This window comes from Leptinotarsa decemlineata, unplaced genomic scaffold (assembly GCF_025532065.1).
Source record: "Leptinotarsa decemlineata unplaced genomic scaffold, Ldec_3_MD MMD2_tig00000882_RagTag_RagTag, whole genome shotgun sequence".
In the NCBI taxonomy this organism is placed as follows: Eukaryota; Metazoa; Arthropoda; class Insecta; order Coleoptera; family Chrysomelidae; genus Leptinotarsa; species Leptinotarsa decemlineata.
Window position 1 is genome coordinate 11,493,766 of NW_027412556.1, and position 21,650 is coordinate 11,515,415.

Sequence of the window (21,650 nt, forward strand, 5' to 3'; positions counted from 1 at the left end):
ATTTTTTTGTTCCAGAAGAAGATTTAAATGACGATGAGTATATGGTCAAATATTTTGGAAAGCACTCGTGCAAGCAATTCATCCGAGGTAAACCAATCAGATTTGGATACAAGATATGGTCGCTGAACAGCAAATACGAATATCTTGTGAATTTTTCCTTATATCAAGGCAAAGATAGGCGCGTGAACGAAGAATACCAAACTGTGTTTGAAAAATCTACTGCTCCTTTGCTGATGCTGCTGGATGAGTTACCAGAAAAAAAGAAAAAACAGCGATGCAACCTTTTCACAGACAATTCATTTACAAGCTTGCATCTTCTTAGTCATCTGAAATCAAGAGGTTTCCCACAGAAACCATTGGCGACAACCGAATCCCTGAAAATTGCCCGTTAGTATCCAAAAAGGATATCAGTGAGATAGAACGTGGTGACTTCGATTCTTGCTTGGATGGAACTAACGGAATTTTACTAACGCGTTGGACTGACAATAATGTAGTTTCAGCAGCTTCGACCAAATATGGGGTAGCCCCACTTGCTAGTGTAAAACGATATTCAGCGAAGGAGAAAAAAATTGTTCAAGTAACAAGACCGAATTTGATTTCCAAATATAATGCATCCATGGATGGCACGGATCTGATGGATGAAAATATTGCACGCTGGAGGAGAAGTCTACGTGAAAAAAAATGGTGGTGGTGTCTTTTCACATGGCTACTTGATGCCGCTACATAATGCCTGGGTCCTGTACAAACAATCTGGCAACAAAATAATTCAACTACACTTTCGTCAAGAAATTGTCAAAACATACCTCAACAAGTACAAGAATCCACCGAAAAGGAAATGCATCAAATGTAATGTAGGAGTTTGTTTGTCATGCAATGTTGAATACCATACACGAATGTAGTTTTTTATCAATCAATAAAAATATTTTAATGAAACATAGCAGTGTAAGTTATTCGCGTTGCCATATGACAACACTAATTTTTGAAGAAAGTAAGAAACATTTCACTATATTTTTTGGCAAATCTATTTGTTTTGTTATGAAAATACAATTTGGAAATATAATTTTGCAAAATTCTGGGTAATTTTTCGGGCTTTTTCTTCACTATTTTGGTTCAATTTGAATTCGTAGAGGAAACTTGGCCAAAATTACTTGGAAATATCATATAGGGATAAACTGAAAAGAGGCAAAAAAATGAACAGCATCGATGTGTGGTATACGAAATTCTCTTTCGATCACAGTATATACCACGACACAGTGGAATTATTATTTTTTGAGATATGGAGCTGCAATAACACACTATTCTTCATTACAAATGTCATCAATAAAACACTTTGAGAATCCAATTAGTAATAAGGAGGTCTGATTAGGAAAATGAATGATAATGATACTGAACAGAAAAAGATTATGGCATCTCTTCCTTCCAAGACGCCTTCTACGAGAAAATGCACACCACAAACATCAATGATAAACGAGGATCCCCCAAGAACCGTTTCTCATCCAAGCTATGATATCGACCGTCGACCCAGATCGACTTTTTCTTTGCAGAAGAGATATTTGAAACCGAGGCCCTAAAACAGAGCATTCGTTATTTAACACCAGACAGCGCTAGTTCGACCTGCCACAGTCTTCGTTAGTGGTGCTAGGCTGCACCACGAATGCATGCTTGGATATATTGTCCCTTAAGTACAAGCACAACCAGGATCTCTTTCAATGTGGAAGCATCCTCAATTCGGAATGAAATGGTGTGAAACAAATTTTCTTATACCTCAACGCTGATTGAATACATTGAGTGATATCAACCTATCGTCAATAACACTGTAGTGAGGTGAAGTGGAATTTCGAAATTTCTCACTTTGATATCAAAAATATAAGGTTTCATTTGATTCATCGTTAGCAGTTAGTCTAGTTTTTCAAAAAATCCCCATAGCAACCAGAAAAATCACAAATAATTGATTCAGTAGATATCTGAAGAATTGTCATTTTGGTTCGGAACTCCTCATTTACTTTTAATTGCGATTAATGTTCTCAACAATTTTTAACGTTCACTTCAACATGAGCCATAGACTGTATTTATGTCTTCATGTTTTTCAGTAGGTTCGTTCTGCTCCTACAAAATGCAGGTTCTGCGACGTCAGGACCATGTGCAGTTGATAGATTTGTTCTGGTTCAATGAAATTCAAGTTCTAGGACGTCAGTATCATGCGCAGTTGATAGGTTTGTTCTGGTTCAACAAAATTCAGGTTCTAGGACGTCAGGATCATGCGCAGTTCATACAGAGCGTTTTGGTTTATTGAGAATGTGTTCGGACTAACGAATCCTTCTGGTTTCGAATGCGAAATGATCCCAAACTGTTTAGAACCATCTCGAATCGTTCTTGCTCTCGACGCTGAACTGTTGAGAACTCTGTTTCTGTTGCTCATGCGCATTCATGTGGAAATTTGTTTGGGCTATTTTCTAGGATGTTTTTTTATTTATTTGATTGAAATAGTTGATGATTGAGGTTAGATAATATTTGAACTGACTACAAGAATACGCTACATAACAAAATGGACATGATCAACAGTATTTTCTCATCTATATCCATTCATATATACGATAGGTGGCAAAATGCGTTCTGGTTTAACCAAGTGTCCGAGACTATTTCGGACTGTTTGAGATTTTTTGCTTGTACGCATCATGTCTTGCGCAGTTTCCAAACAGTTTTGGATGTTAGAACCAGAACAAACCTGATATTGTGCTTCTGGTTTTTTTAGGGTACGTTCAGAATCGTTTGTTCTCGTTTCGACTGAACTGGCTGAACTCGAGGCTGAACTGATGGAAACTATTCTCCTTGCACATGCGTTTTCATGTAGAAATTTATTTAGGTTGGTTTCTGGGATATTCTTTTTTATTTGTTCAATTTTGTTAGTTGGTGATTGAGGTTAAGTAACATTTGAACTACAAAATAAAATGGACACAATCAACATCATTTGATCGTCTGAGTCAACATAATCCTCATCTTCTCACAATGATGCGGAACTTTGATTTGTATACCTACTTTATATAACCCTAAAAGTACGAGAATTTCCGTTTACTGAAAAAGTTTTCTACATCTTTATTTCCACTGTTGGAGTTAGAAAATTTCAATTTTCACCCGACATGGTTGCAGAAATGATGAAGAGAATTGAAAAATAATAAGCAAAAGTGAAGTTTTATAAGTTTTAATTTGAATATGAATTCTCAAGAAACATTTTAATGACAGCCAACCCAAACCATGAATATACTTCAAAGTTGCCTGCCTGCTTGTCAAATTGAAATACTTCATATATACAATAGATGGCGCAGTAGTCTCCTCAAAATGCGTTCTGGTTCAACCAAGTGTTCAAGACTATCTCAGACTGTTTGAAATTGTTAGCTTACACGCATCTACCAGCACAGTTTCCAAACACTTTCGGATGTTGAAACCAAAACAAATCTACTTTATGTCATCAGAATTGTTTGTGCACGTTCAATTGAACAGGATTGCCAAATGCATAAAGATGACGGATAAATTAAAATTCCATACGTCAATATCGATTCAATCATTTATAAACAAACGTAAACCAGTCTCATTGATATTCACTGGTGTTCCTATCTCGAAGATTCATTGATGACCTAGAATGGTCTGAAACAATGGGCCGCTCTGCATCACAATACGCATAAAAGCAAAATCTTTTTGGAACATCTGACAACTGCTGCATCAAAATACTCAAATGGAATTAACTGAATTAATTATTATCTACTTGCGAACCACTTCGACTTGGCACAGCTAGCAAAGCGATAATTATTTTTTTTCCTATTATATGAAACGTCATAAATAATAATTCTTGAAACATTCAAAATATCAAGGCAAAAAATAAAGATCAAACTAATTGACGACGATCGATTTGCTAGTTTCTGACAGATGTCAAATCGCGCGCCAAGACAATTGAGGTTATGTCGAAGTATCAAAGCAAAAAAATAAAGGCCAAACAAATTGACGACGATCGATTTGCTAGTTTCTAACAGATGTCAGATCGCGCGCCAAGAAAATTGAGGTTATGTCGAAATATCAAGGCAAAAAAGTAAAGATTAAACAAATTGACGACGATCGATTTGCTAGTTTCGCAATTGAGGTTATGACACTTGTGACTGTACCTGTAAAAATATTTGTTATGTCGTTAATGAAATTAGCCACAAAATGTATCACAGTGTTACTCCCACTGACGCGATAAAGAAAATGGAATCTTTTAGAATGATGTTGTACCGCAGTCAGACTGCGAAATATTGCGCCTCAATCCACTGCAGATAAAAAAGAAATCGCAAGAGAGAAGCGCCGTGTTCAGTGTTGCCAGGTCTAGTGTGTTAACAGTAAATCTCTTTTTTTGGCTATTTAGGTAGTATTCCACTGTTTGATAGTTAATCTATAATAATTAATAACCTAGTGTGAGTAGTGAAAATTGCCATTCACGTAGCATGTATCTAAAAAACATGAAAATGAAATCCGACCGGTGATTCACTCAGAACGGATATCGGGCGAAGACGAGGTGCGGATGGGGTGCGAACCTTCCTTTCATGTGATTAAATGATTCAATAATTCGTCTTCCCTGAGCATTGGATCGTTTTTTTAAATAGGAAATTAGCGCCTCGTTACTTCATCTAAATTGTACCCACGGTTCAATTTTGAAACATATTTTGATTTCATTGTAGATCAACGATTTTTTCACATTGAATGTATTTGAGGAATTCACGTTATTTGCAAATGTCACTACTATAATTTGACACAACATAGATGAAATTTTTTTACATAATAACATAGATAATAACTTATCTACATAACACTTTCACTGGACAGGTGACAAAACCGCAACACGTGTTTCGTTAAAAAATAGCTTTATCAAGCGTTTTTATACTGACTAAATTGTACTTTATTGACTTTCTACCTAGGTGATGACAAATAATTTTACTTGAATTCAGGTAAAAAGTAACTATAAAATTTTTAAACGTCATGAAAGAAAATTTCACCAACTCATTATATGAACTAACTACTATAAGTGATGGAATAAGCCGATTCTCGATGAAAATCCTTAACATATTCAAGAAACACTTCATTGTGAGTTCAATTGATGATCTATTCAATTTATAGAAATTCATATTGAATATTAGATAAAGAAAATAACTTTTGTCTGATTTCTACTGAGTTTTTTATTATTTGTTACGGCCGGTTTTGATTTGTTAAACCATTTTCAAGTAACTTTTGATGCTATGGCTTGTCGGATTATTTTTGTTTATGGCTCTCCAGCTTCCTGAAAGAACGTTTCCTGCACGTGGCCGTCGATGGATATCTCGAATACTTCCACCATCAACGCTGGTGTTTCCCAGGGATCCATATTGTCTCCAACCCTGTTTTTATTGTATATCAACAACTTATTCAAAAAAATCAAGAACCCAATATATTGCTTTGCTGACGACAGCACACTTGTCTCGTCATTCCATTTGAAGACCACAGGGGAATATCGGGCTTTGTCACAAAAACGAAATTTGTGAGAAATCAAATTTTAAACTTCTGGCCATACTCTATTAATGATATACCGTTTTTTCTTATATTTTCTCAATCGTTGGTAAGAAGGCCCTACACGCCATCTGCGAGTCGCAATAACCATTTTTATGTTCAAAGGTAGGATGAAGCAGGGGAAAAACAGGCCATGTCCTATGGCAGATGGGACCTAGCCCGTTTTTTCATTGTTTCTAGAAAGCTAATATCAATAAAAAATAATAATGCCAGAAACTCTCTTTATTTAATTTTTCTTCAGAGAAGTATAGAATTTATCCGCAGCTGGATTCATGCAAAACCTTTTGAGCTTGCCTGCCAAAATAAGCTCGTGGTGGTAAATAAAATTCGCTTTCTTTTAGTCCATCCTTCACACCAGTCAATGGCAAGACAGAACTATTGAACTGGCCGGAGTATGTTTGCTTTAAAAACACGGGGCGAGGATGTTTCTTTTCAGTCTGGAAGATCCTGACAGCTCTGGTACCGAAAGGGCATTTTTTTTGTATCTAGGCTCTAGAAAGTTGGTCCAAGCCCGGAATTTTTCTTGTCGAAAGTTGACAACTTTGAACGGTTTGGGATTCGTCCTGCCATTTCTAAATACTTCACGCCAATCCTTTGGTAGCTCACATAGAGATTTTTGGTTAATCAGACCCATGTTCTTATCAGGTTCCATATAAGAGTGCCCCCTTATGGGAAACGTAACCTCATTGTAGTCAAGCCGTTTCTCCATGTGCACAATGCATTAATCGGAACAGTGTGTTATTCTTGTTTTGTCCACCGCAGCTGTCACAGAAAATAAGCAATTTTCTTACTGACGGCTTGAGGAAGTTTTGTATAAAGTCATGAAGCATGGATGCTACGTTATCAGCCCCTTTTTTCCCCTCCCTCCAGGATACGTGTAGAAAACACTTTCGTTGTCTGATAGCTGGTGTATATTAAACGAATAAAAAGAAAGCTGCCTCGTATAATAAACATCGCTAGTGGTGACATTGGGAAGTGGTAAATTTGTCTGGTAGTCCATTGCAATAGCTTCAGTATCAGAAGTAGTGCGGCTGAGGAGTTTAGCCTTCTTTTTTAGTTCTCAAAAACAGCTTGCTCTTGCTAAATGGACTTGTGAATCAACTTTCAGCGTGTTAAGCTCATTTTCCACTTTCAGACCTTTCGTTAAATCTGCTTCTAATGCGCTAATTATTGCCTTAGTTTCGTCACAGTGGTTTATAAGAAAACTGAACTATTTCACTCACCTTTAACAGTAGGTTGCTTCATGGAAATCAGCAACAGCCTCGGATTGACGGGGTCGCCTTCTAGCTACAGGCAGAACTGTGATGAGCCCTGTTAGGTACAAACTTTGTTCATCATACGTTCCCAGGGCATTAAAATACTCAATTGTTGCTTTCCTGAGTTCGTCTGTAATATTGGTATAAGAATTCAGCCTCTTGCACTAGCTATCATCTTCAGTAATATGAGATTGCAGCCTTAGACGCTTGGCTACGTCTGTGAGTCTACCAAACGACTGTCTCTTCTTTGTTGCTTTTCTAACACTTTTATCAATGCCACACTTCATTCTCAATCGGTTAATTAATTTGAAATAATAAAAATAACAGCTTACAAATGCGTTCAAATTTCACGAACAACGCAGAACGACTCTTGTAAACAACAATGGCGGAGTCAACGCGCAAGCGCACACATATCACATGGTCAGACTCAGCCCATTCTTCCCCTGTACCGGTGGACTACGCCACCTTTTTCCCCTGAGCATCGTTTTTTCCCACGCTACTATCCCGGAACCTAGCTCGTTTTCAGCCAGTTCTTCACAGCTAAACGATAGAGTCGCAGTTTAGCTACAAAACGGCATGGATAACTCAAAAATGATTTGTTTGTGACTAAGCCCGATATTCCCCTGTGGTCTTCATTTGGAATATAGGATATCGGCTACGGAGGTACATCTTCACCGGCAGCAGGAGGTTGCATATCTCAATGAGGATCTAGAAGTGATTTCGACTTGTGGTGAAAGTAACCAGGTTCAATTCAATGCCACAAAAACCCAGGCATCAGTTTTTTGCAAGAAGATAAATATCTCCGAACCGGATATAACAATGTCAGGTCAGACAATTCCGCTTTCTGCTTCGATGAGTTTGTTGGGGGTTGAAATTGACATCAATATGTCTTTGCACAATCATGTTGCTGGAATTGCAAAGGCTGCTTCTCAAAAGCTTGGAACACTATTCCGGATCAAAAAACTGAACACACTTCATCAACTTTTGATGCTTCACCAAGCTCAGATCAGACTCTCATTGGATTAATGTTCTCATGTATAGAGCTCTGCCCCCAAACATACCCTGAAGTTGCTGGATTCCATCCAGAAAAAAGCCATCCGCCTGATTGGAGACGCGAACATCACGTGCAACCTTGATAGCCTGGAACATCAAAAACAAAAATCCAATCGTCCCAATGGAATTATATTGTTTGTTCTGTAGGCTACGTCTAATGTTTTGCTTTCTAATAAAACGAGCGATATTACTTGTAGGACCGTCAAAGTAAGTTAGAGTTACATTTCAGAAGGCTTTGATAATTCCCCTATTTAAAAAAGGAAATCGTGCTGAGAATCATAACTATTGACAGATCTGTCTACTACGCTCGCTCTCAAAATTGTACGAGAAAATTGTAGCCTCCAAAATAAAGGAGTATGTAGAAATCAACAACATATTATGTAACAAACAGCATAGTTTCAGGAAAAATCGTTCCATAGAAACAGCCTCTTATCACTTTCTACGCAATATATATTCCAACTTGGACGCTGGTACCTTTGTTATAAGTGTTTTCTTTGACTTGTCAAAGGCATTAAACTGGCTGTTCCTCAGGGCTCAGTTTCAGGACCATTATCATTCATTATATTTATCAATGATTTGCCTGAATATGTGAGGGACTGCCACATAACGATGTTTCCAGATGACACCACTGTTACAGTCACTGGACATACTATGGACGACGTGGTAACCAAAATTAGTAACATAATCGATGAATTCACTTCTTGGTGTGAACGCAACCGACTAGTCTTGAACACCTCAATATCAGTGACAATGAAATTATATAACAGAAATAATAATACTCAAGATGCAGTGTTCTCTATTGATGAAATCGATATGTCACAAGAAGAAAAAATTTTTAGGAACAATTGTGGATGAAGCCTTGAATTGAAACTCTCATATTGATAGTGTATGCAAGAAAGAAATGTGTAGTTTTTATTAGAAAAAATCTCACAACTCTCACAACTAATGGATCCTCTCACAATTTTCATACACGTCATGCTGATCAATTGAGAATACCCCTCCGCAGGACAGCTGAATTCCAAAAATCACCCCTATATAATGGGATCATCCTGTATAATAATCTGCCAACTTCGATTAAAACTCTGAAATCCGAAAATGAGTTCTATAACCGTGTTAATCCTTGCTCATTGAAAAGTGTTACTATAGTCGCCATGAATATCTGAACGATAATTTGATGCAGTTATTTTCTAAATGAATCTAATGTAAATGTCATAAATGTTATTTATTAGTGTTATAGTATGCTTTTTGTTTTTAATTAACCTGCCATATGTACATATTATAATATAAGATATATCTCACAGACAATTGCTTTTGTAAGTATGTTTATATTTTTATTCTTTCGTGTTTTTGCTACATATTGTTTTTATAGCTTCACAAACTTTTTTTTATATTTCAGTTCAACTATGTACTAATGGTAAATGGTTTGATTTAATTGACGTACCATATGTATATATTATACCACAGTTGTTTGATAAATTATTGTGATTATCATTAATATTATTATTATTATAATGTTTAGTATCATCCTTGGAAACTGGATAGACGTGGTTCAGATCTTGTTTTTGCAATTTTTTAGAAAGAATTGATACGATTATATCCACCTCGTAACCGTTGTTGAGAGCAATATTTTTTTATGAAAATTAGGAAGTAATACCAGGTAGTATTAGTCAAAAAAATTTAAATGACTATAAAAGCATGCCACAGGAATTTGTACAAGCATTATTGTGATACCCGAAGATCCTATCATATAGCCAAACACGAGTTGCTGTTTTCTAAACTTTCAAGTGGAAATTTCACATTGAGTATGTCAATCAGCTCTAATAGAATCTACATTTCACTTTCATCACAAAAATAGTAGTTGTTGCCCACGGACTAACCAAGTTTATGAATGAAAAACCCAAGTGCATAATAATCCAAACATCATCTCCTAAAACCAATTGAGTAAACATACATATTTACTCAGAGTGTTGCTGAAAAATAACATTCTTACATAACACGAATACAACCAACAACATTGTGTGAAATTTCAAGTAATAACATCGTTCTTGAATCAGTAATGAACGCTTATCGAAGTTGTACACAGTTTTCCGCAGATTATATGAGGAAATACCGAACCTCGATGATGAATACCTTTAGACAGACACCAATCGCATGTGTCACTTGAACGTATATTTATCGCAAGATGTGATAAAGATTAACTCAGTCACTTGTTCTGTCGTAGATGGATGTGTTTTCTGTACTTAATTACATAACATGGACGCGAGTGTCAGGAGACCTAGAGAGAAAAACCCCAGGGAAAATGCATCGATATGGTCCATCATAACTTTTTTGTAAGTATATTTTTCGTAATTTCCACTATCCAATCTGTGTCACGATATCAGTGTTCGTTGGTCAATGGATCTTCATTTATTTCCTAATCTGCATAAACGTGCAACATGTTTCAGGGTTAATTATGTGTTTATTGAAAGATGAAAATGCATTTATTCAGTTTGGTGATTTACGTATTGAAACTCACCTTCACTGTTAACATTCACCTGAAGATGAATTTTCGGGTAATCTGCAATTTGGAAAGTTTCACTTGCATTTTTTGGGTTTGTAATTTCCACAATGTGATTAAAAATTATATAGATCAATGAAAAACCTGATCGAGTGTTATTGAAACAAACTTTTCTACAAAAAGTTACAGTGTGCTAGAAATTTCCAAAGAAATAAGATGATTTGCCAATAATTTATCGTATTTTCAATTTTGCATATGAAACAGAATGAAAATAATGGAAAAATACATTTACTAAGTTTTAATGAAAAACTAGTTACAATTCCTCTCACAAATCGACACCCCCAACGAATAAGGTTGTAACTCATATTCAACAACTTTCGAGGAAAGGCAAAAAACCGTAAAAAATATTTTGTAAAAATTATAACAAAAAAATGTTTAATTTTAACGCTTTGGAACAACCATATAGAATTTAGATGGATTATTTCCAAGTGTTTGTATATTTTTCAATATTTCTCAAGTCATTAGAAAAGCGAAGTTTTCAAATTTGACTATTTAAAAGGTTGTATGTTTTATTTAAACATTGTATTCTTTGAAATAACTCTGGCTCGTGCGATATAATTTTCACAAATTTTGGTTTAGATAGAAGGTAAAACTGTTTTTATGATGTTTTATTAAAAACCAACAAATTCAGACAAAAACAAAACATTCTTCTGGGAAAAACAAAATCTTAAACTCTAACATTTACTTAAAGTACAACAACATTATTCTGAATCTGAAGAAGGGTCCTGGGCAACTCCATCAATATATTTTAAATTCTTGTAATAATTGTGGTACAATTCTGGAATGGCTTAAACAGCAAAGGCTGTTTAAATCTTTGTACTTAGCTTTGGAAATAGGTAGGGGACCTTTGTAGGCTGAGGGTATAATAGTGGTAGCATCAGGTAAGTTCTGTGTTTTTGCCAACTTCCTGGAGGATTTTTTGCCTTGTTTTTTTTCTAAATCAATTTGGTAGGAAATTTCAGATAACAAATCATAGTGCACCTGTATCAGGTTGGGGGTTTCCTTTTCTATTTTTAAACATCTGACTTTATTCCATTTGATTTTATTACTATCTACACCAACATCAAAATTGTTTTGTTTATTCATCAAGTCCTTAAAATTGAGAATTTTACCTTGATTCATTTCAGTCACAGTATATGGCTTGCCAGAAGATTTGGCACATCGTATTATTGTTATCCACTGCTCAGGAACATAAACAATTTGATTTTTTTTGCGTCTCTCTATGAGGGCGTGCATCGAGTCTCCTTCATTTTGAGTGTGCCCTACTTCAAAAAACACATGTGTTATATTGATATTAAATTTTTTTGCAGCAAAGGCATACATACAAAACACAATTCTATTTCGGTTTTGCCCTCCACAATTGTCAGAGTAGAAAACAAAATCTTTAAACCTCTCTATAACCTTCATTTCAATAAACCAGTAAACGGCACTACTAATTTCATTGGCACCTTTTTTGCCTATTGTCTCATCCCATACGTAACAAAAGCCGTCTCTGTTTCCCACGTCAAAAATAGTAAAATTATAGACGGCTACTTTTCGTTTATAATAGAATAACGAAACTTCAGACATTGGAGTTGGCAAAATTTTTTGAAGGTCATAGCTTGCTAAAACAACTGAGCTACTGCCTGTTGCGACTGATTTATGCTCTGACTTTAATTCCCTGACCACAAATTTAGACGCTATGTGAGTTGTATATTCTTTTTGTAAGGCTTCTTTTTCTTCGGTCGAAGCTCTGGCATATATGTCGCATGTTGGGCATTGATCTTTTTTGGCTTAAAAAAGCCAATGTTGTACTCGTTATAAAATATCTCTCGATACTGTCTTTCGGTAGCTGTCAGTGCCGGTTCATATGCTTTTTCTTGCATCAACTCTTTATAGAGCTTATACAATTTTGGAAATGTCAAAGTTTCCTCAAAATATTTCTTTTCTGATCTAGCCCGAACATAATGGGAATCCACTGATGGTATTTGCAAAATATGAGCCCTGACAGTAGCTTTGACATCTTCAGAAATCTGATGTGGCCGATTAGTATGATGCACACGTCTGTCGTCAAGTACAGCGCAACTAGATTCCTGCATGTCAATTTTCTTCTTCATCAGTTATATCTGAAGTATCGACAAACATCTTTTTACATATCTGAATTTTTTTGCCATCGATACAAAATGAGTACCTATAAGTCCAGTGACGCCTGGATGTTTCAATTTTCTGCAGCAGAACATACTTTTTGGACATTCTCTCTACATTTCTGCTTACAAATTCCACTTGTTTGTTATGATCACCAAGGGCCCAAAAATCAGTGAATATTTTAGTTCTCATTGCAACAGACACATTTTCAGAGCATTTTTTTTACATTTCTCATTACAGCCTTGCTTCATTTGCCGTATATTTTTTAATTTACCACCCTTATTTATGAATTCCTCTCCTGCATTTTTCTTTCTCTTTTGCATATTAGTTTTCCAATTTTCAGGATTTCTCTTTCTCTTACGCCCAGGATTAGATTTTTTTGACATATTCCTCTTAGTATTCTTTTTCGCATCGTCATCTTGTGTAGTAGTGAACGCCACTGCATTCAAAGGCGAACTTGTACTTGGCTGAATAATATCACGAACACTTTCTGCGGGAATTTCATTTAATTCCTCTTCTTCTTGCCAGCAATCTTTTTCGGAACCACCATTTTCTGAAAACCAATAGATCAATCAGCTGAAGTGGAGGAATAAAATAATTATTGTCTTACCATCATGGGACGGACCATACTCTGACACATCTGGGGAAAAAGGTTCTTTCTCCCGGCTAGATGCCGATTCGCAATATGCAGATAGAAAGTTACTGCGGCGTGGTCGTAGATTTTCTTTAAATTGAAATAGTTCCTCGCCATTTTGAATGATTGTTTCGGGGTCTATAACTGCACTTCTATCTGAATACGATTGGTCATCGGCACCGAAACTCACTTCTGAAAAGCAAAAATAAATATGACAATGTATGCATTCACGATACGATATTAAAATAAAAAGTGTGAACATAAAATGAAAAAAGTGAGGTTAAGAATGAGAAAAACTACTTACTTGTCGAATAACTTGTTTTTTCACTGTCCTTTAGAGCCATTTCTGATAGTTTCTTACTGCGCTGCCCACCGCAATGCATTTTGTAAATATTTTAAAAATTAATCACAATTCCAAAAACGAACAGAAAAAACAACAGGTAAACGAATGTTGGTCTGGTGAGAACAAAGCAGTAACTCCGCAAGCATCCAAGAATTTGAAGGAGAAATTCATGCAATAAGGTTGTGACCCGATTTGTATTTTGTTTTTCAAAAATAGTCCCAAAAATTATGCGAAGAACAAAGTTGTATCTATTTTAACATCCTTGTTTCCAAATATTCGATAATAATATCAGATTTGAAGAAAGACGTATTATTTATTACATTCTTTTTAACGTTGAATCACAAAATGTAATATCTCATACAACCATGTTCAACTACGTATTAGCGAAACTATTGTATGCAGACATACGTCTTTAATATTGCCAGATGCGTCTTTTTGTGCTGAGTATGCCTATCGTTAAAACTCAAAAGTACGTTAAGTTGAGTTACAACCTTGTTCGTTGGGGGTGTCGAAATCATCCAGATTAAAAAAAATTTGTTTTTTTCAATACTGATTTCATTTCTATGTCAAGTTTATAAATACAACTGACTCTTAAACTTTTTCTACAAGTGTCATGAGACACAAAAAACTTTTCAGTTTACTTTTACCACACATGAGTAGATTCTCCGTTAATTCACATCCACGATTTAGAGAAAATGAGACTATTCTAACTGAACAATGATGTTCATTGTCGTACTGATATTTTTTGTCTCTTCTATGAACAAAAATAACTTAACAAACTTTATCGGGTTGTTGGAATTGCCATATGGAAGATAAAAGGAAATATTTCTAGAAATATCGATATTGATGTGTTTGTCTTCAGAAAATTATTAAATGTTTCGCCATTTTGTAGTAGGTGAAGATATTGACGACATATTTTAGGGTTGTGAAATATTCGTCCGGAGTTTTGAAATAATTTGTCACAAGAGCCCCCTTTCTATTTAATTTTTTTCCCATATGGAGCCTAGTCGCCATCTTGAAAGTTTCATCTGTCGATTTGCCTTTGAAATGAAGTATTCATGCATTAATTTCATTATCCCAAATTTGAATTTCTTGAGTTGACCCGTTCAAAAAATAAAAGGGGGAAAGGGCAATAAAGAAATGCTCTGTATATTGCATTTTCAGCAAGTGATTGTATCATTTCTCTCATCACTCTATAGGTTTCATCAAGTATCTTTGGCATTTCTTGGAATATTTCCATCTCTAAGAATGTGAACACTTTTTACACAATTTCGGATTTTCATTCCCATGCATTTTTTTCATTTTCACTTCATAAGAGTACACCTTGATCTTTCTAACATTTGCATCATTTTTTTTCTGGTTTCTAATTTTCAAGTTGTCCCGTGGTTGTTTCAAAATTCCTTGAAATAGTTATAGCAGGGGAGCCCACGATGCAAAATGGGGATTTACTCAAGCGTCATTGAGACATATTGGGTTGCAAAGCTTAGATGATAAGAAGAAAAAAATGTTATGTAATATATACCTTTTCATCGGTGGGGGAAGCGGCTATAGATTTTTGAATATGTAAAAAAATACTGTTGCATTGACATTCTCGAGCGCGTTAGATATTGATAGCATCAATGTCCTACGTATTTTTAATAATGTTGGTATGTTAATCTGATCGTTTGCATGATGTAGGTTGTTGTACGTAAGGGTTAAAAGTGAAAAGAAAAAAATTTAATCGAGTGCGTCAGATTTTCTAAGGGGATGTTGAGTTTAACAAAAAAAAGATCTCATTCAATAATCTGATTATTTCGATTTGACGCAAACTCGCGGCCATTATTATAATGTGCAAAAAAAATTCACCATTTTGAAATACTCAAGCGCGTCAGATTGAGATATATATGGTTCATCTTTATGTTTGAGACGGTACTGTCTCATAATCTGACGATTATCTAGAAGGATTCGCTTAATCTGACGAAAACAATATTTTTTAAAATTTAAAATTCATTGAACTCAATTAATCAAAGAGCTCAGGAAAGATCATGCAAATAAATAAGTGTATGTTTTTTAAGTAGAATACTTGTATTTATAAGAAAATATTTTTTTTCAAATGCTCAAAAAATTTTTATTTTTTATAATCAATTGAATTATCGATGAAGAAAAGAGAAATGGAACTTTCTGTGTTTTTTACCACTCTCATTTGTAACTAACGTTACTGCAGTTTCGTTGTTTAAGGACATTTTTAAACTTATATATTGTATAAGTTTGAAAATCTCCTTATATATTGTATAAGTTTGAAAATGTCCTTATAGGATGAAACTGCAGTAACGTTAGTTACAAATAAGAGTGGTAAAAAACATAGAAAGTTTAATTTCTTTTTTCTTCATTATGATTTTCTACCACATAGTAACGGCTACATCCATGAATCAATTGATTAATTAGTCATCATCTCTGTGATCAGCTGTGATAGCGTCATGGCAACAGAATTCAGAGTGGGGACGGAGTGAGAGAGTAATGGATAGTGAAAAAATGAATAGAGAATAGAGGAATAGAAACTCGAAGAGGGAACTATAGGTATCACACAGCTGCACGCATTGAACTTTAACGACGAATTTTTGTTATTTTGGCTTGCGGAAATCGTCAGATTATATTTTTTTCGTTATCCTTGAATTATTTCTTTCAGAATAAAAAAAAATTAGCTACGCCCGAGAATGTCGAATTTACGTTATTTTTTTACAATTTCGCTGCCCCCCCCCTTTCTTTACCTTACTCTCTAATTGTCAGATTACTGGAATATACACTTTTTAGCAGGTAATTAACTCACCCTACCTTAATCTGACGCGCTCGAGAATTTCTGATGATCAATTTTTTTTAATAATCTGATCCTTCATCCCTCACGGGCGGCCTTATATATGAGGCTCATATTTGGTGGAGGTACTTAACCGGATACAAGGTATCCCCCTGTATATTAATCTGCCGCGCTTCAGTGAATCCCGAAATCCCCGCATGGGTTCCCCTATTATTATAGGCTTCCTGCTGACATTCAAAGATTCCTGGTGATGCCACTCAATAGACAAAACACACATCAGAATTTCATAATAGAACACTTCATTTGATACCATTTGTGTAACAAATGGTAACAAATCAAGATAATTCTTAATTATTGCCGAAATTATCAATTTTGAATAAGTTTAGAACACAGTTATTTACTATATAATTTCTTGATTTTCTGAAGGTTTTTTAAACATAAATTACCTATTTTTTTCAGTTATACCTTCACATTATTCAAAAAAGGCAGAAAGAAAGATCTGGATGACGATGACGTATACGGGATCGTCCCCAAACTATCGTCAGAGAAATTGGGAAATAAATTGGAAAACCAATGGAGGAGATTGAAGAAAGAAAAAAAAGATCCTTCCCTACTGCGAGCACTTTTCACGTGCTTTGGAAAAAATTATATAATCCTGGGAATGATTCAACTATGTTTCAAAACGGCTGTATTGTAAGTACCTTCTCCCATACTCAATATTTTGAAGATTTACTATGAATCAAATCATCTGAAAAAACAATTCATTCAGGCCAGTCTCAACTCCCTACACTGTAGGCAAAACAACTACTCCCCTGGCTAATGCCACAAAGGGCGTTGGATTATATTCGATAGGTGTCAGTGCAGGATTCTTCACTGAAGTTATTCCTGCATAATGCTGTTGGCGATACAACTGCCCCAATAGATTTTCAATTATTGGAACACACTTGCAACCGGTTTCGGGATGTTTGGCAGCGCAAGGTAATGTCTATTACCAATATAAAGTCGATGATTTACGATAATTGGAAATCGAATTCCTTCAGAGTATTATTCCTCAAACTAGGTTGAAGCGAGCAACAAACAACAGATTTGTCATCGCCCCATCTGCCTGTGAACGAGGTAACCAACTGCCCAGTTCCTTGTATAAGGAAAGAAAACTTTTCACATATAGTCAGTGGTTATACTTGGAGACATTCTATAAATCAAATCAAGGGAGCCAGAGGAGTAGTTGTGTTCTGATAGGTGTCAGTCCATCAACCTACAGTGTAGGGAGTTGAGACTGGCCTGAATGAATTGTTCATTTAGATGATTCGGTCTTCAGATTTTATTTTCTGTTAGTCATTTCGAAATTGATTGAAGAAGAAACAATGCTCAGTTTCGAAACTTTTCAGTAGATACTTACATGTATTTTTCAAACAGTTCAGAAAAATCTCCAAACGATTCAACTACCACTGCGGCAGTCATCTTCACTGGCGTGGACGAAGTACTTTTCTTCTACCAATGAGTGAATGCTTCAGAATGTTGATATTAAATGAAAATTCTTCATTGAAATTTTGTATATTTTCCAGATTGTAGAAGGAACATTAATAGAATTCTCATTTCTAGACTCCTCTTTTCGTCTATAAATGATTTATTAACAAATGACATAAGAAAATGTGCTTCAGTTGTTAGTTGCGAAAACGGTTATATTATTATATTTCTGAGATCATCATTTTTTTGCTACTCAAATAATTCTCAACTTCAAAAAAGTATATCAGTCAAAATATAAAAAAAGTTTCAAGAAGTTTTATGTCCCCATTTGTAAAAATGGAGGTCAGAAAAAATTGTTAGTTAACAATTGTATAACTGTTCGGAAAATCTGAATAAAATTTTTCTTCAACATTACCCCATCATTTGATTTTCTGTAAGTCACTCAAACTCCCAAATTGCTATTCAATACTATCAAACATATTCCATGTGGAATTTTGTCCCCAGAGATATTACGCCCTCAGCTAATGAGCGTAAGGAGGCCCTATTTGAAATGAAAATTATAAATAAGGGAGTTTCGAAAGTTGAGAGATATTTTCATAGTCATTTTCTCCCCTCTCAGAACCAACTAATATATCAATTGAATTTTTTAAGGTTGCTGAAACAAAACTGAATGCGGTCTTTCCTTATCTCAACTTGTAATTTTTTCTGTGCCGTAAAATCATCACTATCGGTTTTTCTTCACGTCATTCTGAATCAAATAAGTTATCGCTTATATTTTACAAGTTTTATGTAAATTTAGTTCAATAATTCGACTGACATGAATTAAAAAAGAAATGATTATTATCACAACTGAAATAATGAAAAATTCAATTTGTTTTCTCGTTTCGTCATTTTGTGGAACTCCGTATATACTTTGAAGTGAAGCTATAACCATATAATCTAAAGTAACCACTAAATACTATGACTTTTTCAAAAATTTACAGAAAAACATTACTTTTATGAGTGAAAAACAGATCCTCCGATGACTCGTGTAACTTCACGAATTTTAATATTCATCCAAAAAGATACAATAACAGAATTGTCAATTTTCACCGAAGGATGTAACTTCCCTTTAATAATACCGTTTTTCTTATTCATCAAATTCTGGCCTTGGCATCTAAATTTTGGAAGTCTGTTGAAACGTGATTTATTATTTACCTGTATTTCGATCAGTTGGGAAATTATTCAATAATTTAATTTTCGTAACTACTAGTGCAGACCTTGAGATCAATTTGCCACAAAAGGAATATGTCAGGAAGGACCTATTACGGCAGCTTCCTTGAATATCCCGATCGTGAGTGTATTGGGATGGAAGTTTTCCTTCTTTATGGGTGTGTCCTTTTATTAAAATTGGCAAATGCATCAGACATTGTCATTTATAAAAGGCTAATTGACGTACAAGAGAGTACGAACTGAATTCAGAATTCGAGCAGGAGTGGCGTCATATCCTCATTTGCAGACAATACTCAAGAATGTCCTGGGAAGAAGTAATTTAATCTACAGAGTAGGACTCAGCTTAACCGTATCGACGACTGCATGAATGTGATTGACGATATTTCTTGGAGAATGTTACTAGTTTGGACTTCCATTGTCTCGAACGAGTCGACGGATTCGAAATTTATGAGAAAAAAGAGAATTGAAAACAAAATGATATTATTAGAATGACATAATAATAATAATGAATATGCTTTATTGTCCTTATTGTCTCTTATTGATGAAGCTTCGATGAACATTGCTTTTTTGAGAAAAAAAACATACTCAAGTAGGTACAGAAAATCAGAGTATAAGCTAGTAGATTAATAAAAATATCTAGAGTTCTATTATGAAAAAAAAATATTGAATGTCACATTTCTGAAAACATTTGTAATATAGAATATAAACAAAGTAACATACCTATACGAATATATAAATACATATATACATATATACATACACACATATACAAATACAAACACATAAATAATTTTCAAAATGCCTGAATAATGTATGAAAACACAATTATATGTATTTGTGATGCCGTATTTGGAACCTTTGGTGTAGTAATGAGTATAAGTGGAGTTCAAGATTAAGAAGATTAAGTTTATTCTTCCTCTTGGAATCTTGGTGATCGAAACACGTGTCGAAGTATTTAAATAACGGTTTGGTGTTGGGAGAAAAATCTTCAGTATTATTCACGAATAAATGTATAAAATATGATTAAAAGTTATCGTTATAATATTCTTGCAAACTATAATAGGGCCTCTCGATAAGAAATTCCTTAGTTGATTATCGAAAGTCAGTACAGTTTACTACGCATTTCAGGTAGCTAGGTAGCTAATGTAAGTGTAAATAAGGATATATCTAGGGTTGAATATGAATGTTGTATTTTTATTATTTGTTAAATAAACGGCGTGAATCATTTACACTGATTTTATTTGGCAAAAACGTGTTACTATACAAAAGTTTAACAACATAAACGTATATTCTTAACAATCAAAATAATATCTTGAATTCAGTTTCGGCCATACTTGTTTATAACTAATCTTCATCCGTCAAACACACACACATCAGGCGGGAGTGACAGGTGACATAGAATCTGATTCGAAAAGAACTATTATTTAACACACCTCCTTTCTTTTTGAATCATATCATGAATATAAATGTTCTTAATACATAACTCGTATAAATAAGTTCCTATATTATATTAATACACACTTAACAACTTTCTTAGTTTTTCAAACCTAACAAAACTTAAGGCTTTTGTTAATATATCAGCCAACTGTTCTTCAGATGAAATCTTTGACACTTTAATGTTCTCTTTTTTAACATAATCATGAACATAATGGTATCCAACATCTATATGTTTACTATTTTTAGAAAAATTTCCATTATTAGCCAAAAGTTTTGCTGAAGAATTATCTTCAAAAATTTCAACTGGTTCGCTTACATTTAAAGACAGATCTTTTGCAATACCTATTAGAAACAGTACCTCATCTGTTGCTTCTGCCAAAGCAATATATTCAGCGTGACATGAGGATCTAGTAACGACTTTCTGTTTTCTAGAGATCCACAGAACTGGATTTCCTAATACTCTAACTATAATACCACTTCTTGATTTACGGTCAACAATATCGCTTGCCCAATCAGCATCTACATAACAATCAACATGTACTTCACATAACGAGTTAAAATTCAGCATTAGATTTTTTGTTGAATATAGATACTTTAAAACTCTAAGAGCATATTTAAAATGGGTGTTTGAATAGTTATTTTGAAAACCGCTCAAATAGTTTACCGCATATGAGATATCTGGACGGGTTCCCTGACTAATATACAATAATGCGCCTATCAAGTTTCTATATGGAATTTCCACTGGGCAAGTTTCCGCTGCCTCTAATTTTAAATTTATTTCAAGTGGTGTACGATAACTTTTGCTTTCTATGACGTTATATGTTCTTGCAATACACTCGATATATTTCGTTTGACTCAATCTCATGTATTTCTTGTCTCTATCATAATCAATGTCAATGCCTAAATAGTTTTTTATTTTACCAAAATCTTTCATTTCAAATCTCTTATTCAGCTCTTCTTTTATACATTTCAACTCTGCTTGATCAGGACTGCACAACAATAAGTCATCAACATACAAAATGACATATACAGATTTTTCTCCCACATCTTTAATATATAAACAGGAATCGTACTTTGAACAAACAAATTTTTTCGTTACCATGTATTCATGAAAACAATCATACCATGTTCTAGGGCTCTTGCGCAACCCATACAGAGCTTTGTTCAATAGACAGACCATATTCTCATTTTTTTCAAAACCTTCAGGT

At 34.5% G+C, this 21,650-nt stretch overlaps 2 protein-coding genes across 3 annotated transcripts in view; one reads left to right on the forward strand and one right to left on the reverse strand.

Annotated features, from left to right (window-relative positions):
* LOC111512414 (probable multidrug resistance-associated protein lethal(2)03659) overlaps positions 1-21,650 on the forward strand; it is a 75,083-nt gene that overhangs the window by 16,411 nt on the left and 37,022 nt on the right. The window contains exons 2-3 of one of the 2 annotated variants that reach the window (XM_074174996.1): positions 10,099-10,207; positions 16,786-17,019. In XM_074174996.1, the coding sequence (XP_074031097.1) occupies positions 10,131-10,207; positions 16,786-17,019 (311 nt within the window). In that variant the 5' untranslated portion in view covers positions 10,099-10,130. Of the gene's footprint in view, positions 1-9,920; positions 10,208-16,785; positions 17,020-21,650 lie in introns of those variants that run through there. The other variant, XM_074174995.1, reaches the window with a different exon arrangement.
* LOC141482167 (uncharacterized) lies at positions 12,546-13,578 on the reverse strand. The gene is made up of 3 exons (XM_074174994.1): positions 13,497-13,578; positions 13,169-13,384; positions 12,546-13,111 (listed from the first exon to the last, which is right to left on the reverse strand). Exons 1-3 carry the CDS (start codon positions 13,573-13,575, stop codon positions 12,747-12,749), a joined length of 660 nt encoding a protein of 219 aa, XP_074031095.1. The 5' UTR covers positions 13,576-13,578; the 3' UTR covers positions 12,546-12,746.